Genomic DNA, 26,743 nt, shown 5'->3' with positions numbered 1-26,743 from the left:
GCTAAAGGAGGCTGTTGGAAATGTGAACATCAGAAGGGTGCAGGGTGGAGCCAATGTGGTTGGTTGAGTGCAGCTGTAAGGAATAGGTTGATTCGAATGCAGAGAGTCATAATGCATAATTTTGGAATATCATGAACCCCTAATAGTCTGTAGGGACTTTGGAATTCCACCCAAAACATCAGGCTTGCCTTAACAGCCCCCTCCCTTTTCCCCTGACTCGTTTCCTGAGAAATGGGTTGCCTTTTCTAGGGGGTAGAGAACTTCTGCGCCTAGCACAGCCCCCCCCCATTTTTACCTGTGAGTCCATTTCCCCCAAACCATACCTACCACCTCCTTTGCTGACATGTGGCATCAGATGTAGGAGAGATAGTGACACAGCTACAAATAAACAAGCAGGAGCCTGAGCAAGTGAAACAAGCAGTGAAACCCTGAGCAAAGTGGACTTGTTGTCAAAACCGATTAACTCATTGGTGCTTACAGCAAGTCACAAGTTGCTATAAGCACAAGCATTTATTATTTATTTATTTATTTATTTATTTATTTAATTTGTATACCACTCTTCATCCAAAGATCACAGGGCAATTCACAACATAAAAATAACAAAATGAAAACACAAAAGACGTAACCAAAACCAACAAAGCGATGTGAAGGATGGTCCTACACATGTATAACTTGAATAGTGCCCACAAATGATTGTTATTATTATTATTTTGAGTCCTGCTGCCATTGTGGAGAGGAGCGCCACTCATTTGTCAAAGCCTGCAAGGAAAGGGTGGGAGAGTTCAGAATTGGGCCTGCTGGCTGGATCTAGTTCTTCACCCAATACCTTTTTAAATGATACTGGAAATGTGTTGAAATCCTGCACTGTTGCCTTTAGAAAGTATCAGGAGCCTACCACACATCATCAGAGGAAAAATAATCAATAACCTACCCTGGTACATTCAGTAGCTGTAAAAGGGCAGCACATTTATATGGCATCTGGGGGTAGATAGCTGGGGGTAGAGGTGGTCTTAGTGTGCTTCCAATTTTCCTAAAGACCAATGCATTTGCATGGTTTTACACCAAGGCAAACAGACACAATGTAGCACAAAGCATTTCAGGAGTAATTTGGAGGTATAGCATATTTAAATTTTGACCTTTCATCACATCCCAATGCACTCATCACCAAGCTATTGGATTGGGGTGGGTGACTTCTAGTAGCATTTCTGCTATTATTCTATGTACCAAAACAAACAATGCTTCATCCTTGATAAATTATTTATCAATTATTTTATTTATTTAAATTATTTATCAAGGAGATGCAATCCATGAATTCCTTTAGTCATTTGCGTATAGACTTGAAATTGCCTCTTTAATTGCTTACTTTTACCCCAATTGAACTAAGTATGTGCACAGAGAAGAAGACCTCCACATGCACAACAGTCAAAGGATGAAAATTTGCACTGCAGTTTATTTTGCAGTGTCATGCACAGACTTGTCTGGTGCAAATATAAATAGTTCAGGGTTAGAAAGGCAATAAAAGCTGCACAAGATTGTTATCACATAAATATACGTATTCAGATGAACTAGTTAACAGGAATAAATTTCAGAACACTATTCTAATTCTTTAAAATTGAAATAATGGTCTTATTATAATTAGATACTGCAGTTCTAATGAGCTGAAATTGCCAAGGAGACAGAAGTGGTAGCAGCATTAATACCTTCAAAGTAGGTTAGTATGTCAACATTCATGAAGGCTGGCTAGTAGTTCTGTTAGTCACCAGCAGTGTTCAGGGCTGTGTGCCATGCAATGTTCTTTAGTGGGTCTTGGCAATTTATTTAGTTCTTTATTTTTTGAAAGGAGGAATTATATCTCTGGGGTTTTCTTATATAAAAAAACTGCATCATAAAGAGAGTCAAGACATATACAGTTTGTCTGTACTTTCCAGCCTTCAAGGAAGTTTTGTGTTGCTTTAAAAAAATATAGGCAGTTTTAAAGAAAAGGGTCAACATGATGTGTCAGCATGATGTAACATCAGTTCTATAAATAAAATGCTAGTTCATCCATGCCATGGGTTCTTTCACCTGTTTAAAAATAGGTAAGACTGATAAGACAAACAGCATGTACTGTAGTGCATGAAATAAGCTTTTTGAACTTAAATTGATATAGAAATCTATTGTCACATAATCAAAACAAAAAAAATTCTTTCCAGTAGCACCTTAAAGACCAACTAAGTTAGTTCTTGGTATGAGCTTTCGTGTGCATGCACACTTCTTCAGATAATAATTGTCACATAATTTCAACAGTGACAGAAACTAGGCTTGCCAAATATTTTCCTGAAATTATTAAAGACACATCCCCATTATTTAGCACAACCCTACTCCATGGTATACCTAGCTTCAGTACAAAATAAATATTCATGTCAACTTAGCCGTGAGACAAAACAAGTTTGCCCATTATTTACAATACAATGCGATAATCTTTATTGTCATTGTCCCAGACAGAACAATGAAATTGAACAATCTACATAAGACATTAAAAAGCCAACAATACTCTAATAAAGAACCACTGGCAATGAAATCATGCCAAATTCTGGCAGGATATGGTGTAACTATCAATGGAATGGAATGCATTCTGGGACTTTATGCCAACGGTCTGGTTTTATCTGCATCAGACTTGCTTAACACTGGAAGGTTATTGAGTATAGAATTGGAAACCATTTTTTAATGTCTCTGGACTTAAGGTAAATTTTTAGCAATTGAAAATAATATTCTTTCATGCTCCCCCACAACTTCAGGAAGCTTCCAAAATATTACAAATCCCAGTAGTGAGAAAAAGCTTCAGATACTTAGGCATTCAAGTTACTTATCATCGATTGAATTTATTATTTCGGTCACAGACCAGTTCCAGCTCACACATACAGTATCAGGGAAGTCATAAAACACGATAGGGATACATTTGTGTTACTTATAATTTAAACAAATTACTGTATATTAGACAAATTATATCAAGGGATGGGAAACAACAAATATGGACATACGATGTTGGAAACAGAACACACAACACATCTATAAACCCTTGCAGGAACAACTATTGCCAGGACATGGAAATCATTACAATTGTTAACTATGGACCAATGGCATAGTGTAATCTGGCAAACAGCATTATTGGGAAAAACTGACACAATAATTTAAAAGTAGCAAGAGGCCAAAAGAAAGACAAATTTTAGGCAGTGATATGGATTTATTGATTACAGAAATAGTCCTGCATATGGGAGAACAATACCCATAGTTTACAGCACAGTCTGGCATGCATGAAGAACATCTTTCCTTTTACCATATTTCCCCTTTCCCCTCCCTCTCCTCTTTCTATAAATTCTAATGGATACAAAATGTCTTTTATTTATGGCCACCAATCCAAGCAATACATATTACTATACATTGTTTCATATTTGTAATCATTTTGGTATTTACATTTTGCTACAACTTGGCTAGTATATTCAGAAACGTTTGAGTGTTTCTTGTTTTATTTTTATTTTTATGTAATTGTTGCATTTCAATGCAACCATGTTAAAAATTTTAAAGAAGAAAATGAATAGAAACTGTGTTACAAAAAAAGTAAACACTCATATTTCCCATATTTTCTAACCCCCTTTATCATTGTATCCACAGTAGCTGTAATAGCAATTGTTTTCCTTCTCCAAAGTAATTAATAGCAAATATAAAATAATTACCTCTCTGAGATCTGTGGATAAAAGGTAGTATACAAATTTAATAAATAAATAAATAAATAAATAAATAAATAATCTATTGGTATTTTGTTTGGGGGTATAAGGCACAGGAACCACCATCATGAAAGAACTTCACTGGGTTCTGGTTAATTTCTAGTCACATTCCCCCCCCCCCGACCTTAGGCCTGAGGGCCAGGGCTTTTTTGATATTGTCATCCATATTGTGGAACTCCATTCTAGAGACATTCATCAGGCCTTCTTGTAGAAAATGTGTGAAGACCATCTTACTCCAACAACAAAATGAAAATTAATTGCATTCCGGAACTGTTTTTAAACAAATGTTATTGGGAGTTTTTGAAGATTTTAGATTGTTGCTAATTCAACACCTGTAGTCTTTCTGCCCATTTCATTATGTTGAATTGTTTTAATACCGTATTTTTCGCCCTATAGTACGCACTGGCCCATAGGACGCACCTCATTTTTTTGGGGGGGGGGAATGAATAATAATAAAAATTATTTCCCCCCCAGCCGCGGGGCTGGGGCGGGGAAAGCCTGAGCTTCCCCCGCCCCCCGCCCCCAGAACAGGCTGCTATCTGCAAGCCTTGCGAGCCTGGCGACAACTCCCGCCAGGCTCGTAAGGCTTCCGGACACCTGCGCGAAACTTCCCCCGACCCCAGGGGAGTTCCCCCGGGTGCGCAAGGCTTGCAGACACCTGCGCGAAGCACGGGGCGTCCTTCGGAGGGCGGATAGCTTCCTGGAGCCTGGAGAGCGAGAGGTGTCAGTGCGCACCGATGCCTCTCGCTCGCCAGGCATCAGCGAAAGCCTGCATTCGCCCCATAGGACGCACACACATTTCCCCTTCATTTTTGGAGGGGAAAAAGTGCATCCTATAGGGCGAAAAATATGGTATATTGAATTTTTACAGATTTGCTGTTATGGGTTTTATGTTTTGTTAACAACCCTGAGTATTTTTTTTTGCCACGTGGCAAGATACAGATTTTAAAAACAAACCACTTACCCAGGCTATCGCTAAAAGTCTTATGATAAGTGCCAAACTACACTGTTACCTCGATCATGTCTTTAAGTAAGTGTGCTCAATCTGACTGCTTTTATTTTGAAGAAAGATGTTCCAGACCTGGACTGGGCCCCTGTGCCAGTAGTCTGCTGAAATTGACCCCACGAGGGATGTCCAGATGTTTTTCTATAAATCTGTGCCAGTGTATAGTGCCCTCCATGTTTAATTTTTAATGAGCATTCCTTTATATTAGTGGATACTAATTTATATGGTTTAGATAGTCATAAATTGTCCTACAAATTTTCAGTAAAAGCTGCTTTTTTTTCTCATTTCAATCCCAGTAAAAGTCTACTGGGCATTTCCAGTCTGTACAGAGAGCTGATCCCATCCTTCTATTCTTATTACTCTGTACTAATAAACATCCTTTCAAATCCTACAAGTGGCTTTGACTAGCCAATACGTGCTGGAATTGATAAATCCTCAGCCAGCTAAGAGTCTGTGTCTCTATATTTCTGTAATGTAATTGGATTACCTTTTACATAAAAGTCACATAATCTGAATCCTTTCTCTTCCCATAACTATCAGGCCACCTCAGTGGGAGAGATGGGAAGCAGACTTAGTTGCAACTTTATTGTCTCTGGATTACTGATAAATCGATCAGTCAGAACCCAGACAAAGTGGAATGAAATGCTGGACAGAGCTGCGTTATAGTTTCCCCTTCCTCTCACAAAACATATTGCTTCTAGCATACACCATTGCATTCCCACTTCTCTCAGGTTTCCTCCAGATTTTTGCCCTCGACGGACACTCTATGTTCCCTTGCATCTGAGCAAGCAAGTGACCTGGTACTTTTGCAAACCTTAATGTTCCCTTAAATCTTCCGATACTTTCCTCTTGTGTGTGGTTAGTGTTTGGTACCACTGGCTGCATGATGATTGGAGCTTGGAATGAATTTGCCATTAGTATATACGATAGAAGGTGGTCCTGTGACTTTTGGAGGACGTAATAATGAAAAGGTTACTTTCAAACTCTCATTCCCATACACCCTGATTGCGACCGGAAACAATTCATGTTTAAGAAGCAGCAGTGCTGTGGCAGGCCACAAGGGGGTACTACCACATTATGGTTGCAAAAGTGCAACCTTCCAGTGCTGGCAGGAGACTATGCACTTTAGCAAGACATGCCAAGATCCTTATAAATGGTGTTTGCAGTTAGACTGCCATATCCTTCTAAGGCAGAGTACCTTCTCAGTAGTGGCGCCCGCCCTGTGGAATACCACCCTATCAGATGTCAAGGAAATAAACAGCTATCTGACTTTTAGAAGACATCTGAAGGCAGTCCTGTTTGGGGAAGTTTTTAATGTCTGATGTTTTATCATTTTTTAAATTATTATGATCATTAATTCTGTTGGGAGCTGCCCAGAGTGGCTAGGAAAACCTAGCTAGATGCAGGGTATAAATTATTATTATTATTATTATTATTATTATTATTATTATTATTATTATTATTTGTACTGGAGCCAGAAGACCTTGCCTGGATGTCATATTGTTTCACCTGTAATATTGAGCTGAATTCTCAGTAATCACAGACAGCTTCCACTCCTTTTTTTAGCACAGTAAGATTGCTCATGCTGTACAGGAAAAAGTTATGGAATTATAATTACCTTAGCTAAGGAAAGGCTGCTGTGACTGGCATTATCCAGCAGATGTCAATGTTGCATGTGTATGGTACACAAGCTGTTGGAACATAACACTGGGACCTGACGTGGGGACTCCCTTCTCTTTGCACGTAAAGCACATATCTCGCCAAAGCATTTGAAACCCAGAGTTGATCCTTCCCTTGAGGAATGTCAGGAATCAGGCTGCAGACTGGGACCGGTCACTGAGATGGGAACACTACTGGGTTGTAACTCTCTTTCAATGATGGTAATGTATCTGACCCATGCAAATTAATGATCTGTTTCTAAGACCAAGTAAAATAATGGTAGACTTACAGGACACACAGTCACCTCTTTTGTAACGGTCTCAGTCTGCTACTTGGCAGATTGCCAGCTGAAGACCAGCCATACGTTGCAACTCTCGGGCCTCGGTTCGAAGCAAACTTCCAATATTTGCCCACTCATACAGTTTACCATTCACAAAGCAGACCATTTGCAAATAGGACTTCCGTTTCTGAAATGGGCTTCACCTTCCACTCCTCCCCACACTCCCAAAATCTGCTCCAAAGAGTCCCCCACCCACCCAGAGCAGATTCTGAGGATGTGTGGAGGGCTGCAGGGTGGGAGAGAGAAATTTGAAGTCTCACTGCACAAAATATGAAGTTTATACTGCTCGTTCCCATGGGTGCCACTCTCTGGACACTTCAGTAAAATTAATCTGAGTCTCGAAAAGTGCATAGAGCTGAACTAGGAAGTGGGAAGGAGTGTCACGCTTCAAACTTCCTTCTTCAGCTCTATGTATTTTTAAAGGGAAGGGAAGATGACTATCCTCACCATCCCATGATCAAGGAGGCAGTGGGAGGGAATTCAGATACTTCGTTATACCCAAGTGTGCAGAAAGAACCCTATAACTGTTTAAAATGCTAGCAACAGTTCCATCCTTCAGTGTTTTGCCTGTTAGTAGACTACTAGAAAAAATGAGCTTTGTGTCTTCGTAGGGAGGGGTTCTCTACTTCAAGAGCCAAGGGCTTTTGTAAACTTTTATGGTTACTTTGCTCTTTTAGCTATGAAGAACCAAACCCTGTGTGTCAAGACCTCCTCTAGATTCCTTTTTTTCTGGCTCATGCTAGATGGGATGTTGTAAGAGTCTCAAGTGATTAAAAGTATTCTCTGGGAAGAGACCAGAGGGCATTTAGGGAAAGAACGGTGTCAAAACAGCAGGTACTAACAAGTTAGTAGATTGATTCTCATTATCCAATGTCAGTTGCCTTAAGGATGTTACTATTTAATTCATCTCTTGTTTATAGTTTCCAAAATAATTCTGAAGCATGTCTCCTTTGGGCAAGCTGCTCAGATTCTTACCAAATGCCCTTTTGGTGCTCTTGGATGTTTTATTTTTGTTGGCATGGACTGATGCTTGTTTAGATATTCCAGACATCCACTCCCAGCCTACTATAGGAACTGCTGGTCCTATTGGATGTTGACGAGAAAACTATCAGGAAAGTTTGGTAAATTGGAAACAGCGAAGCTTAAAAGCCCAAGAGCACAGCAGCTTAACTATAGGGCAACAAAACATAAAACATTTGAAGGAAACTGATAATTTATGTATAGCTAGTTTTGCTGGTGGTGCTGGTGTCAAGAAATAATGAGTTGTATCCAGGATTCTGCTAGCACAAGAGCACTTGCATTTCCTCTCCTTCCCTGCATGTCCCCCAAGGGGTGGTCCACCCCTCCAGAACTGATTTTGAGGGGGAATGGGGATCTGCAGAGGACCGAAAAAGAATCTCCATTGAATGCTTGGAAGTCTGTTGTCTCAGTGGTTCTTCAGTTTTGGGTAATTCCCAATATGTGTCAGAATTCGCATTTGCACTGCTTTGTTCAGACATAATATGAAGAGTTTAATAACTCTTAATGTCTTAAAATGAACACAAAGGTAGTTGATGCTCTGATGCTTCATTCCTTATACCAACTTTGCCTTTAGGTTACACTTCCAGCTGAATGGTTTATCCTTGCTTCTGTCAGCCCTGAACTTTCAGCGGGCACCGCTCCTGTAAAAAGAGACCCACACCCACAGATCCATTTCAAAATGATCCTACAGAAAATTGCCGAGTTACACATATTTTGTGAAAGAGGATGTACAATCGGAATGAAGAAAAAGAAAAGAGTTCCGGGGGATTAAGTGATGCAAGTCAAGCCAACCTTTGTTTATACTTGGTTAAAAAAAGGAGAGATTAATCTTATCTTGGGAAATGTCAGAATCAGTAGCATGGCAAATACTGAATAATCCATATAGGTTTGTGACATCAAGATAACAGATGGCTTGTTTTCGTTGAAAATATGTTTTAGCACCATTGTTCCTGTTCACTTTATCTAGCAGATCTTGCAAAACTCAGTTTGCCTTGTAGAATCTTAGCAATTTTGTACCCTAAAGAAAACTACATAATAGTAAGCAGCAGCTGACTGCATGACGATAGGTTTTACTGCTGCAAATAGTCTAGTCTGCCTTGAATTGCAACTTTGCTTTGATCAACAGTAGATAGCAAAGTGTATCCAAGTTATGTATGCCTGTGAACCTACTGGAGAGCCCAAACAGAAATTTGACCCTAGATAGCCGGCAAACAAAAACAAAACATTCCGCAGTCATAGACACCATGTATGTGCACAACCAAACACATGCAACTGTCCACATGTGCACCACAGTCACATGTGCACACACATCTCTGGCAGCAATTTGGCTTGAAAAAAGTGTTCTGTTGTAGGTGATATGAGGACTTCTTTGAGCCTAAATGCAGCGAGAGAAGGGCAATTTTGGTGTCAGTGGCAGCTGGGGAAGCAAGAGTTAGTTCTTGCTTTCCTAGTAAGAACCTCCTAAATTGCACACACTAAAACACCTTGATTGCAGTGAGGGTTGAACAAAGTCTTCTATTGGCTGCAATAGAATGCTTTGTTCAAGCCTAATAATGGCAGAGGTGAATTTTTGGTGGAGGGGAATTAACTCTCCCCCGTTTTAACCCACCCATATTGCCTCCTTGTGTCACAATAAGGACTGAAAAAAAAAACACCTATTGGCAACAGTTACAAGGTTTTTTTCAAGCCTGATTTCGGCACCAGGCAGGACCCTGTACATGCCCTAGGTGATCCATCCTGTAAAGGCTTCATAGAATGTGTTATGCTGAACTTTATGAGCAGTGTTATCTGGGCGATGAATTCACAGGCACTGGGTTATCAGAGTTTTGATTTGGGACAGATGCCACAGAATAAAAATAAAATCGGGATTAAGGAGTTTTCTCAGGATGGTGGAGGGTGTTTGTGCTGTGTCCCAGTGACGTAGTGGTGGTAGCACTTCTGATAGGAAATGCTCTGTAGACCGGGGGGGGGGGGGAATTGGTGTGTGAGAAATGTCCCTATTTTCATCTGAGGAATGTTGCAGGATACGAAGCATTATGAATAAAATGCTTGGGTCCCGATCCAAGTACCCATTCCACTAGCAGAAGACAGTTCAAGGTGCTAGTGCAACAGGGCTCCCCCCTTCACCTCACCCTCCGTTTCTCCCCCAAATCTGCTCTGGAGAGTTTGGAGAATCCCCAGATCAGTGCGCTGGGAATGTTGGGCAATAAAAAATGCTTGTGTTGACAGTATATTCTTAGCACTAAGTTGAATTCTGCCCCGTGTGGAGTTTGGCTTCTTGTGTACTTGTAATCCAGATAAACTCCAGGCCAGGGGTCACCAACCTACGGCCCGGGACTTGTTTATCCAGCCCGCAGTGACCCCCACTGCTGCCCACTACCACCCACTTTTACCGGCACGGAGCGGCGCGAGGATCCACTTCCAGTGCACACATGCACACAGGCCTCCTCTGACCTGGAAGTGCGCCGGAGATAGCATGTGTGGGCATGTACTGGCATGCGCTCCCCTGCCCTCTGACCCACTGCACAATCACCCCTGGAGACCCCCGGCCTGAGGCAAGGAAAGCTTGGAGACCCCTGCTCCAGACATTGTCTGGAAGAATCAGGTTGTGAAACTCTTAGTCAAGAACATAGCTGTCAACTTTCAGATTTGAAAATAAGGGATCAGCAGCCTCACCTGTCCCTGGGACAGTCTACAGGATATCTAACAATCCGGGATAGCAGTGGGAAATGGCGCTGGAATAAGGGAATTTCCCACCAAAAAAAAGGGAAGGTTGACAGTTATGGTCAAGAAATGCCCTTTAAAATAGGGTTTCTCATTAGAAAAGAGTATCATTGTGCAAATTGATTATTTTCAAGAGGTCCTCAAACTTTTTCAAAGAGATCATGATGGAAGCTCAATATGCAAGTAATAATAATAATAATAATAATAATAATAATAATAATAATTTATTATTTATACCCCACCCATCTGGCTGGGCTTCCTCAGCCACTCTGGGCGGCTTCCAACAAAAAAATATTAAAATACTGTACTACATCAAACATTAAATCTTCCCTAAACAGGGCTGCCTTTAGATGTCTTCTAAAAGTCTGATAGTTGTTCTCTTTGACATCTGGTGGGAGGGTGTTCCACAGGGCGTATCCTAGGCCTGTTTACTGAGAAAGCTCTTGGCACAATAATTTGGAAAATAAAAAAGGAGTAAAAAGCTAACATATGAAAATCTTTATTCTCTGCACATGTATATGGCAGTTCTGTGGTTTTACAGAAAGTTACTGAAAGGTATGGCCTTATGTCTCAAATACAGTAAATACTAATTTGAGATCCACCTCATGTTCTCCTGTGTTACTGCTTGAAGATGTTCTATAGCCTCGCGGAAAAATTTCTCTGTATCTCCGCTAGTGGAGTTGTCACACATTGCGTTGCAGATTACAGACTGTGGAAGGGGGGGGGGGGGACATGATGAATGGTCTAATACATTTTATCAAGCAAGTTTAAAGGACAGATTTATTGCACACGGAAATTCAAGTGCTTTTTATTTTCCCTTCCTGGCTTAGCAAAAGCAAATAGAAATAGTGTGATGTAGTGATAAATGTCTTTGATTATCAGTCAGGAAGTTCCCAGGTTCTTCTCTCGGCCCACCCACATTTTTTTCAAAACTGGCTACAGCTTAAAACATACCTAGAACATTTTTTCTCAATTCTGGTTGAAGCAAGTTGGGGAAAAGATGCATCAAAATGCAGCATTTCATGAGAAATGACAGGATCGATATAGATTGTGGCTAACATTGTGTATGCACTGCTTTCCAGCCCTGGATGTATAGAAAAAAGGCATCAAGTGGATTTAGGTCACATTTTTTCAGCCATAGTCCCCATCTGCACTGTTCTGATGGTAACATGAGACAGCTTTGCAGAGGTGTTGAAAGGATGTGAAGCATTCTGAAATATTTTGGAAAAGGGAATATACAATTGCTCAGTCTGTGCATGATTTTGGTGTTTAGAAAACTGCATAATCACTAGGCATACACAGTTTTGGTGGAAAACAACAGCAACAAAAAATTAATTAATTAACATACTTTTCTGTTTATAAGACTGGGTTTTTTTTAAAAAAAATGTCAAAAATTAGGGGGGGTCTTATACATGGATGGTGCCAAGGGTGTACTGGCGATTGGTTGTTGCCCAAAAACAGGGGGCATCTTATACATGGTGGCATCTTATAGACAGAAAAATTCGGTATGTCTCCCATCTGACTGGGTTGCCTCAGCCACTCTGGGCAGCCACCAGCAAAATATGAAAAACACAATAAAACATCAAATATTAAAAACTTCACTATGCAGGGACATTCTTTCTCTGAAGACAGGGAATAAAATGGTCCCTGGTTTATGATAGTTAGGTAAAACAACAGGTTGTTGTTCTTTGCACATTTACCTGAGAATACGTTCTATTGGACTTCTTGGTGCTTGCTTCTGAGTGAATAATAATAGGACCAAGCTGCTGCATTGATGGCATGTGTGGAAGGGTAGTTTTATCAGAGTGGCCTTCCCTTTGCCCACCATGGCAATTTTACCATTTTCAGTTTACATAAATCCCACATACTGTATTTAGCATCTTATAGGAACTAGTAGTTTGATGGTGAAGCCAGGACTTCACGCACTCAACATGACAGACCATCACGCACCTTTCCCCCCACTAGAGTGTCTCAAACCTATTGAGAACACCATCTTTCTCAACTTCACAAATTAAGTTAATTTGGAAATGCAGAAAATATTAAAAATAAATTGAAGGAACCTCAGAAAGAGGGGAAAGGAAGTCAAGTTTTGAAATGATAAAATGTCTGTAAATTTTTTGAAAGGTATAAACCTGAAAAATCATTTTTTAAAAAAGAGAGAACACCATCTTTGTCCTTCAAAACCATATGAACAGGCATTATTGGTGACTATCTCACTGTTCTGGAATTCTTGTGGGCCTTCCTTAGGATGCTAGTTATTAAGATAATAGATTTCTTTTACACTTTTAGCAGTTTTAAAATTAAAAATAGATTTTAAAAAACAGACACCCAGATTCCTTAAATATGTAAAAGGTCTGGGTGGACAGAAAAGTCTACCTCATGCTGAAAATACCACAAATATGACACTAGGTAAGCCCGTCTGAGAAGGCTAATTGGGGAAGCCACTTCTGAAGAGGTCATTTCCTGGGTGGCTTTTATTTTTGTACCGTTTACTGTCTTCAGTTTACTACTATGACAAAAACTCTTAAATGTTACTTCTTCAGTAAAAAAAGCTATTAAAAGAAAAAATAACTAGAAAATTAACCCCATTTGAGAAATTAATACAGAGATCCAGATTTCATACGAAAACTGTTGCAGAATTGTATGAACTGCTAATAAGTGTAGAACCAAATAGAAATTAGAAAGATATAAGGACAAGACTGAGAAATACAAATGGTGAATAATAATGTAGCTGTGTTTGTTAAGTATTATAAATATATAAACTCTTGTATGTATTTTATATTTATAGGAATACACCACCTACCTTGCATGCCTGTTTCCTCTTGATTTGTGTATAACGTTTATTAAGGCTCTTAATCTTCTCGGCACACCTGGAATTTGGCTTCAGATTCTGAATAGCTTCAAATCCTTTATCAAGACAGGACCATTTACAACCAGTCTGAGAAACATAAGTACTATTTTAACATCAAAACCAACTGCACTTATATCAATGACAACTGTGTAAAAAACATACTGTTCTGCTAACAGAATATAAAATAGAGTAATAACCCCATCCTTTATATTAGAAAATGGTATAAAACCATTGCTTTTTTTCTAAAAAACATTTAGGGGTACTCTCACCATTTTTAGTTCAAATTGGGAAAAATAAACACAGTGAATGGACAAAAGTAAAAAGATTCACAAAATATTTAGGGGTATACCCCCCCCCAAAAAAAACACTGCATAAAACCGTGATTAGGACTTGAAATATGCATATATTGGATCAGAAATTGTGGCATACTTCTCATAATATAAAACTACCATTTTATTGCTAACATTGTTATTCATGGTCAAATGTATTATTAGTGTGCGTTTATATTTCAGCCATCCTTAATGGTTAAGTGAGCGGAGGCGTAACTCACTGTGTAACAATTAGGGATGGTCAGACTTGCTCTGTTGGAGCTCATAATTGTCTCCCCATTTATTTCTCGCAGCATCATCTTGGTTGAACTTTTAGCAGATCCTGTAACTCAGGCATCCCCAAACTCGGCCTTCCAGATGTTTTTGGGACTACAACTCCCATCATCCCTAGCTTACAGGACCAGTGGCCACGGATGATGGGAGTTGTAGTCCCAAAACATCTGGAGGGCCGAGTTTGGGGGTGCCTGCTGTAACTGCTTTTTATTTTTATCTTCCTGTCCAGTCCATGCACTTGCAAACACTGCTGTGGCTCCCACTTTATGATGAGCTGTCACTCTCTAGGCAGTACTCAGTGCTAGTACTACTAATCGAGATTGACAGAGTGGTAGCACAGCTAAAAATCAGGGTAGAGAAAGTCCCACAGAACAACAGGTTTTCTTGATGACATGCTATTGCCCTCTGAGATGATTCTTCACATTTCTACATTATGGATCGAGGCGGGTCAGGACTGCTGATCCTTTTAGATTTGTCAGCAGCCTTTGACATGGTCGATCATGATCTTCTGGACCACCGCCTCGCAGATGTGGGGATACAGGGCATAGCCCGTAACTGGTTGTGCTCTTTTATCTCTGGTCGGGGACAGAGGGTGGCACTAGGGAGGGAAATGTCGTCGCGCCACTCCCTGGTGTGTGGAGTACCGCAGGGCGCAATTCTCTCCCCGATGCTTTTTAACATCTTTATGCGCCCCCTTGCCCAGATTATCCGGAGCTTTGGGCTGGGCTGTCACCAATATGCTGATGACACTCAGCTCTATCTGCTGATGGATGGCCACACTGACTCGGCCCCGAACACACTGACCAGATGCTTGGAAGCTGTGGCTGGATGGTTTCGTGGGAGCCGATTGAAACTAAATCCTTCGAAGACAGAGGTCCTATGGCTAGGTCGGGATAGCATGGGGATGAGGGACCAACTCCCTTCTCTTGCGGGGGCCCAATTAGTGCCATTCCGTTAAGAGTTTGGGTGTAATCCTTGACGCCTCCCTTTCCATGGAGGCGCAAGTTACAGCAACAGCCAAGGCGACATTTTTCCACCTTCGCCGCATCAAGCAGTTGGTCCCTTACCTTTCCCGCCCCGACCTGGCCACAGTGATCCATGCAACGGTCATCTCCAGGCTTGACTACTGTAATTCGCTCTATGCGGGGCTGCCCTTGAAGCTGTCCCAGAAACTCCAGCGGGTACAGAATGCTGCAGCGAGGCTCCTCACGGGGTCTCTGCCATGGGAGCATATTCACCCAGTGCTTTTCAAGCTGCACTGGCTCCCGGTGGAGTACAGGGTCAGATTTAAGGTGCTGCTTTTGACCTTTAAAGCCCTTCACGGCCTAGGACCCTCGTACCTACGGGACCGCCTCTCCTGGTATGCCCCACGGAGAGCCTCAAGGTCCATAAATAACAACACCCTAGTGGTCCCAGGCCCTAAGGAAGTTAGATTGGCTTCAACCAGAGCCAGGGCCTTTTCAACTCTGGCTCCGGCCTGGTGGAACGCTCTGCCTCATGAGACCAGGGCCCTGCAGGATCTGATTTCTTTCCGCAGGGCCTGTAAGACAGAGTTGTTCCGCCTGGCCTTTGGCTTGGAGCCAATTTGATTCCCCCCTCCCTCTCTCCCCCCCCTTTCTTTTCCTTCTCCTCCTGCGATGAGGCTACATTTTAATATTTTAATGTTCCATTATTTTAATGTTGTATTTTATTCTTGTTTTTAAGTTGTAACCATTCATCTTGTTTTTATTATTGCTTGTAAGCCGCTCTGAGCCCGGCCTTGGCTGGGGAGGGCGGGGTATAAATAAAAAATTATTATTATTATTATTATTATTATTATTATTATTATTATTATTATTATGTACTTTGTGTTCAATTCCTCTGTAGACCCTGTGCTTCCCTATGGTAGCCACTTTTAGACCGGCTACTTTAAAAAACCCCACAACAGAAGTGTGCTGTGCCCAACCTTGGAATGCACATGGGACGTTGCTGTTGCAACCAAGTCAGCCACTCAGTAGTTTTTTTAACCATTCAGATTTGACTTCTGAACTGACCAGTTATGGGTTTTGATGTCATAATTAATTATAGCCTTCACCCGGCCTGGCCTGATCTTTATTTCTATAAATTTTAAAGGGCAAAGGGAAACCAGATATGTAAGAACATAAAATTATCTGGTCTGAAGTGTAAGGGAGACAGATTGTTAAATGCTGTTGCAAATATATATATATATAGGATGTCTAATATACTTAACGTAAAAGTGCATAGGTCACCTAGGGGCCATTTAAGTTTTATTCTGAAAATCTCAAATCATGCCAACTTACATGTCTTTAAATTGGGCTCCCATGTATTTGTTCAGCCAGGCAACAAACTCCCAAAATAAGCTAAGCTTTGCCAGTCTTATAAACATCGGAGAAGGACTTTCTGTTTCCAAGAAGGAGGTAGGTGATCAGCAGACACTGGATCGTTCATGCACTTATCCCATATAACATTTCCAGTCCGATAAACAGCTCTCTATGGTTCCTTCATGAGAAAATGGTCTTAGAACAGAGTGGACCATCTGCTTGCCATAAAAATGTTTTTAAAAGCCTAGCCTCTAGGGTTGAGACCATCTGCATAATTACTTAGCAGTAAACCCCATTGAACCCAATGGATCTTATTTCCAATTAAATAATTTCATAGGATGAGATTGTGCATCTGTTGAATGCAGTTCTCAAGGCATAGCAGGGGGAATGGTTCACATCCAAACCTAGTATGTTTGGTTTTTAAAAAAACGTAGCTCTGGTGAATATTTTGAAATTAAGAGTTATGTCATTTTACCTACAAGTCTTCAGTTTAATGCAGTATTTAAAATGATTTCAAGAGAGCATTTAAAGCTTCTTTACCAAAACAAAAACAGTTGTATAATTCTAAATCTGAATTAGCCAAACTAAAAAAATAATAATTTAGAAATAACATATACTTTTGAGAATCCATTTGAAAAACATGGTCTAGTCCTTTGTCACTCAGAGATTATTTTTTTAAAATGTATGACAGGTTGACAAAATCCGACAGTTTTCCTGTAAATATTAGATTTCCCCCCTCATTTGTAGGGAGCAAGAGGGAATTTTGTTTCATGTTTTTTGCATTTTTGGCTGTAGTTTTTTAGATATATTTAAACATATATATGTTACAAAAATGATACAGTATGATCCATCCAGATTAAGCACTGTTAAGTACTATTCATAAGAGGAGTTCAGCACTGTTGATTTCTGTGAAACTTAAAAACTGCCACAGTTTCTATTTATTCACTTTGATGCATATTTCACATTTCAGAACCATGCACTTTTCATGCTGGTAAGATCAACAAAAGCCATTGGGCCACATTTCACTTCTTAAGACCCCTTTGTCTTAATCTTTTCATAACCCAAAATTTATAACATGTTCAAATTTCATTTGCAAACCCCATCCTTGCAATTTCAAGAAAGGTGTTGATTTTGATATAGTTGGTTAGCAGATCCAGATAATGGTTTTTTTTTTTTTTTGCAACAACTGTCTGGAAAAGAAATCTATTGAACCCACTGCTTCCACGTTCATATATTAAAAAATTCAACACGAATATATACCGTAGATGTACAGTACAGTGGTACCTCAGGTTAAGTACTTAATTCGTTCTGGAGGTCCATACTTAACCTTAAACTGTTCTTAACCTGAAGCACCACTTTAGCTAATGGGGCCTCCTGCTGCTGCTGCGCCGCCAGAGCCCGATTTCTGTTCTCATCCTGAAGCAAAGTTCTTAACCTGAAGCACTATTTCTGGGTTAGTGGAGTCTGTAACCTGAAGTGTATGTAACTCGAAGCGTATGTAACCTGAGGTACCACTGTATATGTTGCAAGCAGAGTGACTGCATGCTGTCTGTTTAACATATCTAAGTTGCCGATAATTTTTATTGGTGTTTACTGGTTTTAATTGTATGGTTTTATGTTGTAAACCACTCTCATTTTTTTCAATGAATAGTGGTATATCAATAAATTTATGTGAACCTTCGGGTAGAGGACGGTATAAAAATTAAATAAATATTAAATAAATAAATGAAATAATTTGTTGGGGGTGGTCTGTCTTATTAAATTGGATCTAGAGTTCACTTCTGCCAGTGGAAACAACCTCAGAGCAGCAGTGTGGGATCTCTGGAGCAGTGTGGGAGGTGTTGTTTGAGGCTCCAAGGGAAATGGGGAAATTGACAGCTATCATCTACCCCTCTCCATCAGCAGCATTCTTCTGCTAGATCAAAAACATTCTGTGAAACAGAAGAAGCATTTCTGCTTGTGGAAGATAAAATCCAGGTCTAACCAGTTAAGTTTTATGTTTATTTAAGATGATGATGATGATGACGACGACACTCTTACACATATTATAATTTTAAAAAATGCTCTTACACCTTTTAAACTAATCTGGGAACAACATTCTCAACTCCTTCTAATTAATAACAATTCCAAATAGACATGTTAATAACATTATTGGTATTAACTTGTTCATTCTTGCAAGAATTTTAAACAGGTGATAACAAATTGTTAAGAACAACTATGCATGTAAGTCAGGGGCTTCAATCTTCCAAGGTTTTTGTAATTTAAGTGTTTTAATTGTTTTCTTACCCACTTAGTAGGAAGACTTAAGTTTACCTGCAAAGGTGGAGAAAAATGAGCATTAGAGATCAGCATGGCTCAAATATCTGTAAAAATAATATTTGCAAAAAAGACTTGTACACTTACGAATTCTCTGTTCAGGCAGGTTTTACTGTTATTGTGAAAGGACAATATTATAACAATTTTATTGTAACTATGATCATTTTGTAAATAGAAAATAATGGTAATCTAAAAATAATATCAAGCTGTATATACTTACAAGGCTAATTATTTTATTTCTGAACTCATTGACATTGCACTGGTTCACTATGTTCAAACAACAAAAAGCCACATAAGACAGCATTGTGGAGTTCATTCTGTTTGATGCCAGCAAAGTTGCTAGAGAGACTCCTTTAAATTGAGATTTGATCAAAATCCCGTTTTTCACAAGAAGTGGGGAAAAGACTTGTCTCAGAACCGAAACTCAGTAGCCATTTCAGCTTCTTCTAAGGTAACGGTACATTTTAGTGCTAGTAAATTTGGAAATGAGTCATCTGTGTTTGTGGTTTTCCTTCAGACAGGGAAAATTTTATTTAACTTTTAACACGGTGATAAAATTGACTATGATTGAATAGTGTCACCATAGGAAGCCATCAGTGTATAATCTTGATGAAAGGAGGCACATTTTCCATACTTAGTAGATTCTTCCAGTTGAAACTTCTACCCAATATTGAAAAACTGTTGCATGTATACAGCCTCATTCTGAAGATACAGCATTTCACCTGATTCCAAACTGTGTCCTACAACATCATGGAATTTTCTTCTGATCACAACTGAAGAAACTCTTGTTCTCTTACTGTGCTTGGCAAAACTGCACCTTGAATTAATATCAAAGAAGCTTGCAAGTGCTGTCTTGAAGAACTTGGATTACATATTAGGTCCCAAAACTTGATATATACCACTATGATAAGTTGTCAAGGTGCTCACTATACACAGTAGCTGAGTAAGTGACGAAGCAGGTTGGTCAAAATGAGCCTATATAATTGCAGAACAATTGGTTCGTCTTGCTTCTGAGATACTTACCTTTCCACCCTGAATTTGCTGGGCTGTGCAAGTTGCAGAACCTGTCTTCCCTCGCCTATGGATAAGGCATTCTACGCATGTCGCATTTTTATAAATTTTGAAAATCCGTAATCCATCAAGTTGCTAGGCTTGTGACACATGCCAAATGAAAAATAACTTGAAGACAAAATTCATTATCCTCGGCTCCTTTTGCCTTCTTCACTATATCTCTTTATAGCATTTATCTCGTTTAAAGCTCTGTTTGACACCCATAGAGTTGTTGCAAGGAGAATACCTCCCTCTTTCTGTCCATGTCTCCCTGTTTCTATGCTTGCTTCTTGCCTACAAGACTGAGCAGCTTTCCTGGGGTGGAGCAAGGAACCCGCCTTTATCCCTGAAGAAGTTCCTGTTGATGTGAGTGTGTTGTTTGTACCTTTTTATGCATAAATCCGCAAGCAGGGCCTAGTATAATCTTAACAGGAATAGCTAATAATGTAGTTGGATCACTCAAACTGGTAACAATATTATCTGAATTCCCTGTTTAGGGAAGCTTTTAATGTTAGATGCATTACTGTATTTTAATATTTTGTTGAAAGCCACCTAGAGTGGCTGGGGAAGCCCAGCCAGATGGGTGGGGTATAAATAAATTATTATTATTATTATTATTATTATTATTATTATTATTATTATTAATTTTAAAATTACATCCCTTAACTGGAATACCTTAAATGGTGGTCTTATCTGATATCTGTTGTGTCAGTGCTTCTATTGTGCGTTAAATGATAAAGGAGGAAGAGAAGAAACCTCTGACTTGTTGATCCTTGTGATTTAAACTTCCAAAAATTTACCCACTAATTTTAACTGTCTCTGTTGAATAATTTGAAGGCAGGGTGATTTTAGCAATTTTTTCCCTTCATATTATAAGATGCATCTTTGAAGTCAGTCAAAAATAAATAACCCTTCCTTGATTTTTTCACTATTTTTTTAAAAAAATGTGATGTCATAATGATGCTGGCTCTGACTCTCTTCCTCAAAATTAAGGAGTACTTCGTTTTCCAGAAAGATATGTCTGGATCAAGCCCAGATAAAAGAAATGAAACTCACAAGTGCTTTACAAATGTTTAGTTAACACAAGGAAAAATAAAGAATAGATACTGAGAAATCCTTTTAAGGGGAGAATTAGAAAAGATTCATAAAATTAACCACATATTCTCAATAAGTTAGTCTGGGTTTTCTTTCCTTCTCAAATATGTTTTGATTTAAAATTTCCCTTTCCAAGATGGCGTGACATACGCATACTGCTATTCTTAAATCTATCACGCAAGGTGAATTGTTTCATTGAATGACTTCTATATCCTGTGCTATATTTTATGGGGAATGTTAATGCTGCTGTTCTACTTTCCTTTCCTTGTTTATTTTATTATCTTGAGTTCCCATTCAAATGCACCTCAGAGACTCTTTCCATGTGTTACTCACAAAGAGAGAAAGTGAGCAGGGAGAGGCTGTATGGCCAAGCTTTTGGCCCTGTCCCCATGAAACATGCCTCCTACCAGCACTGCACCTTTTTGTGAAGCCTTTTTGTGTTGCTCAAGAGGCTTCTCAGGATCCTAGTGCCTTGATTTCCCAGGGCTGCAGAATCTGTCAAAATCTCCATGTGAAGAAGTAAACGCACCTAAGCTTCCCCAACTCAGACGGCCAAACTAAAGCAAAGGCAGGCCTTGGGGATCACTGCGTGCCACTTTTCCTCTTTCTGCATGTAACGCATGAAGAGGGGATTGAGCAAGGCGGCTTCCGAAGCTCTTAAAAACTGGGTAAAGGTAAAGGGACCCCTGACCATTAGGTCCAGTCGCGGATGACTCTGGGGTTGCGGCGCTCATATCGCTTTACTGGCCGAGGGAGCCGGCGTACAGCTTCTGGGTCATGTGGCCAGCATGACTAAGCCGCTTCTGGCAAACCAGACCAGCACACGGAAATGCCGTTTACCTTCCCGCCGGAGCGGTACCTGTTTATCTACTTGCACTTTGACGTGCTTTCAAACTGCTAGGTTGGCAGGAGCAGGGACCAAGCAATGGGAGCTCACCCCATCTCGGGGATTCAAACCGCCAACCTTCTGATCGGCAAGTCCTAGGCTCTGTGGTTTAACCCACAGCGCCACCTGCGTCCCTTCAAAAACTGGGTAGGTTTGTGTAAAACAGGCATCCCCAAACTCATTCCTCCAGCTGTTTTGGGACTACAACTCCCATCATCCCTAGCTAACAGGACTAGTGGTCAGGGATGATGGGAATTGTAGTCCCAAAATAGCTGGAGGGCTGAGTTTGGGGATGCCTGGTGTATAAGAAGGTGCACTTTCAGCACTCCCAAGCTTTAAAGCAACACTTTGAATTATGCCTTTCACTGTGCTTGTACATACCATGCTTGCAAGCTCTGTAAATAAAGATTGGAAAAATGTAATAAGTGAAATGGGCCATGAGTGGTGGTGATATGAGTTCCTTTCCATTTTCTTTTGTAGGTTTTTAGGAGGGGGAGGTTTGTCACCCCGCCATTACTCCTTGGAAGCAGCTACAGTGGTACCTCAGGTTACATACACTTCAGGTTACATATGCTTCAGGTTACAGACTCCGCTAACCGAGAAATAGTACCTCGGGTTAAAAACCTTGCTTCAGCATGAGAACAGTAATCATGCAGTGGTGGCGCGGCGGCAGCAGGAGGCCCCATTAGCTAAAGTGGTGCTTCAGATTAAGAACGGTTTCAGGTTAAGAACGGACCTCTGGAACGAATTAAGTATTTAACCCGAGGTACCACTGTTTCTATCTTTTACTCTGAAATGTAAGTACATAATCACAAGAAATGTTTGTTAGATGCAATCCTTTTCTTTTTATAATTCAAACCGGAATCTATCCAAGAACAGTCACTGAAGAATGAGGAGGGAAATGAAGCAGCAGGTAGAAAACCAGAGGCAGAAAAAAATTTATCCCAAAAGATGTGATTGTGATCAAATAACAGCAAGAGCAAAAACAATCTTGCCACAATTTGATTATAAAAAAGCAAATTAAAGAAACTATATTAGAAGTTCAAAGAACAAAACACTGAAAACAGGCAGCATATAACTAACCATGTCTACAGTTTACTGTACAGAAGTTTAAAGATACCTCACTTCAGATAAGACCATTCTTTATTTTATGAATAAATCCAAATGGAAGGCCATCCATTAATCAACTCTGGATTACCCTTATTCATGAGAAATGCAGAAGCAGTAAAAACAAAACAAAATACTTCTTTATTGTAGGACAATTACAGTGATCAATACATACCAAGCCTTAATAATTTTCTTGCAGGGTGTGGTATAAATCTCAATTTGAAACAAAAATGAATAGCAAATTCCCACTTAGTAGATGTGACTAGCAATTGTTTGTAAGAACTGTAACACAACATATCAATATAAGTACTAAAATTCTCCTGACAGCAGCCTTGTGCTACAAGATTCTACTCAGAATGAACCCACTGAAATTAATACACAGTAGTTAATTTATCTATTAACTTCAATCGATCTACTCTGAGTAGGACTAGCACAAAACGCATGAGGATAAGGAGGATATATCTTATATTCTTATCTTCGGGAACTCACCACAGTAAAAATCAACTTGAAATAATTTAAAAGATAGGGTAGGTCTATCTTCACGAATGCCTGCAGTACTCTGAGTAACAGAGCAATCTAAACCCCACCTTGCACTTGGTGGGTGTGGGTTTGGACGGAGGTGTCCCTCTGGCCAGCTCTCCTAGCTATATTGGCCTCCACTACCCACAGAGTGCTGCAAGCATCACACCATCAGTGAGGGCATCACCAAATGTGTGGCTAGGTGAGAGTGTTTTTGGTTTGCAGCCTGCTCTTGGAAGGCTCTGAAGTGGGGCATTCATGAGGCAGGGAGGGGAAAAGGTTGAGCCAGCCAAGCTCATTAGATCCCAAGGTGGTCACACTGTAGCTGCATGGTGGCCTGGCCACTGCATCTACTTCAGGCTGCTTCAGCGATCTTACTAATGCTCACCTTCTGCCCTGGCCATGTGCAACAGCACAGGAGATGCATCAGTGATGGGAGGTCTGCATTGTGGCCTAAGCAAAGGAAAGCTGACAACCCTATTGTGCTCCAACAACTTAGATACAAACCTACCCATCTGAACCAAGTTCTCTAGAACATAATTCTGCAAATTTTGCAAGTGATTTCTTAAAGGAAATTAGTAATATCCAGCCCTTGCTTGAAGAATGTCATGCGTGAAAGGCCAGCATGGCTGAAGTTGGAGCAAAAATCCAACTGCTAAGCTAGAGGCAAAAGAATTCACACAGGGAGCTAATTTCCATAATGGTAAAAACCTGTAATGTTACAACATAATAGTACTGGCTTTTTGTTGTTGTTTTTTACATTTTTGTTATTACAAAAAGTAGTTCCCTTGCATATTTTGGGATATATCCCAGGCATATAAGTATGCATATATGCCACATGGCACCTGACAGATATTTGACTTCCACTGATCACTAAAATGGCCTCCCTCTTCCCGTCACACATAATTCCTAAAACAGCCATTATATCAATGATTTGTAATGGACAACTTGAGGATATACCATGTTTCATGTTCCAGACAATATGAATTCCCTCTGTGCATTTATACAAGCTACAGGAGAAATTGAAAGGTCAATAACTCCTTGCAAATGTCATTTGTTCTATTTTCTTCCTTCTCCAAATGACGGATAAAAATAAACATACGAAGAGTTAAAGATTTCCCTTTTGGAAGTGTTGTATTCTGAAATTCAGTTTACACTGGCACTGACCATCGGTTGATATGTAAGCTTATAGAAGAACAGTTAACGATTGCATCTTCAGTGAACCAACACTGCTTCCAGTTTTGGATTAATGTTTACACTTTTTTCTTTGAAAAATTGACAGGCCCGTCTTGGAGAACATCAGACCTTAGGATAATTTTGAAGTCAGTAAAAAGAAATCTGGCCCACAATGCTTGTATGTGCAGGGTCCCAGCTCACTGGAATCTCATGACAGGGTGGGAGAAAGACATTTCCTGAATTCTACAGAAACCTATTTGCACAAGGGTTGTCTATCTTATCTAGCTCTACCAAGAATGCTGACAAGTGGTTTTAAAGTGGGCTTAGAGGGAAATGAAATGGAAGAGGGCAGCTCATTGGTGGAACCCATGCAGATGGTCCCATGTTCAATATCTGGCATCATCAGGTAGGGCTAGGAAAAACTGAAACCCCGGAGAACTGCTGCCAACAAGCATAGACAATGCTGAGCTAGGTGGATGAATGGGTCTGAGCCGCTGTAAAGCAGTTTCCTGGGTTCCTGAGATATGGACCTGTCCCTAATGACTCTAAGTACTTGACATCTAGAAATTCAGCAGAGGAATATAAGAAGAGTCCAGCTGGATAAGCTCAAAGGCACAACTAATCCAGCTTCCTGTTCTCACAGTATCCAACCAGATGCTTATGGGAAGCCCACGAGCATGATGTGTTGTGTGCTTCCCAGCATCTGGCATTCAGGGATTTGCTGCTTCTGATATTGTACTCAAAATAGCCATTATGTCGAGTAACAATTGATATTATGAATTTGTCTAATCTCCATTTAAATTAAAAATACCATAAATTAAACTACTTCTTCACACAATGCGTAGTTAATTTCATATGTCCTGGGCCTTCCAACTTTTGGCTTCATTCCTTGAGTTGTATCAAGCTAAATTATATTCTGAGTCATTAAAATGAATGAACCTAAGTTTATCTTGCCCATTCATTTCAATGGGTCTGGTCTTAGTATGATTCACATTGGTTACAACCCTTTTTAATTTAAAACACTGTAAAGTCTGGTTCCTAAATCTACAAAGCAGTTCACATAAAACACGAAATGCGTCCCACTAAAATTAACCACCCCAGGTCTGTTAAAATATAATTTAAGAGCTCACTAAAATTATAAAGAAACTATTTCTTTGGCAAAACCAGTCAAGCAAAGTCTTCCTCACTTCAGTGGGAAAGTGGATCAATGGGGTAGGGTAGGGGAAACAGTGGTAAGTGCCCTGTTCTTAGGTATCACTGTCCTAATCTGGTGCACTGATAGCATAAAGATCCATGCTAGATTTCCCAACCACAAGTGTAGCAAGGGATGATGTAGGAAGACAGGATCCATCAGGTTATGTGAGTCCTAGATTAGATGTTCTTAACCAGTATGTTCATACTAAGTTAAATGGTGACAGTGTTAATAATCCACAATAAGCATCCTCTGGGTCCTACTGGGCAAAATGAACAGGGGTACTGTACTGCCATTCTTGACAGATAAATGGTCCACCATAACAAAGGCTGCCGAAGCTTCCAACAACATCAACAGGGAGTTACTCCCCTTACGTAAACAAAGATCACAATTTACAGTATATTTGGGGTTCAGTGGAGCTGTGTTGCTGTGCTAATAGTAAAGCAATTTTTATTTCAGAGTGATATTTTATCCAAAGCATTTTCCCTGGTCATCTAGTTGCAGAAGCAGATAACATTCCAGTTGTTAAAGAAAAGCACTATGTTGCCCAATTTGTCTACAGACTGTGTTCTTTAGCTATTTTGGTAAAGCAAAAGGATCAAGCAGGTTTTATTTCTTCTACTCCTTTACCATCCCTTCCTGTTTGTTCAAATTCTCTAGTCTCAGAAATGCACCCATAACCTTTATCCTCTCCTATGTTTTCTCATCAGATACCTGTCACAACTAAACTGATGCATTCATTTATTTCTTATATCCTGAATTGAGAAATAATGTCTGAGACTGAGGTCTGCTAATCGAGAAACTGGTTTTTACTGGGCTAAGAAGGGCTAACTAGGGGAAATTCTGAAAACAGCAGCCTAGCCTTATTCTGCATGCACTACTCCTCTGCCACCCATTTACTAACAGGAGCCAACTAGGAGTCAGATACCCACAGCAGTGCTGAATGGATGGCAGATATACAGCGATTCTCTGGATTCTCATTTGGTGCAACGAACCATGCTCCATAAGATAAAATGTCAGAGAGCGCAACATCATGGGACAGTACAAATAATTTTATCACATTGAGTTACATTTGGGATGGGGGGAAAGAATCAAAAGTGTAAATTTGCTACATA

At 40.0% G+C, this 26,743-nt stretch overlaps 1 protein-coding gene across 1 annotated transcript; it reads right to left on the bottom strand.

Moving 5' to 3' along the window:
• Nucleotides 1-10,996: 10,996 nt before the first annotated feature.
• LOC309359276 (uncharacterized protein) lies at nucleotides 10,997-19,918 on the bottom strand (the record flags this gene model as incomplete). Its single annotated transcript, XM_081892743.1, has 7 exons — nucleotides 10,997-11,222; nucleotides 13,317-13,451; nucleotides 18,574-18,600; nucleotides 18,691-18,723; nucleotides 18,824-18,870; nucleotides 19,627-19,681; nucleotides 19,901-19,918. 7 exons carry the CDS (start codon nucleotides 19,916-19,918, stop codon nucleotides 11,100-11,102), a joined length of 438 nt encoding a protein of 145 aa, XP_081748869.1. The 3' UTR covers nucleotides 10,997-11,099.
• Between the last annotated feature and the right edge of the window lie 6,825 nt (nucleotides 19,919-26,743).

The sequence above is a fragment of the Podarcis melisellensis genome (genome assembly GCF_964234715.1).
Source record: "Podarcis melisellensis genome assembly, chromosome: 2".
Classification (NCBI taxonomy): Eukaryota; Metazoa; Chordata; class Lepidosauria; order Squamata; family Lacertidae; genus Podarcis; species Podarcis melisellensis.
This window is presented reverse-complemented; position numbering and strand designations above follow the sequence as displayed.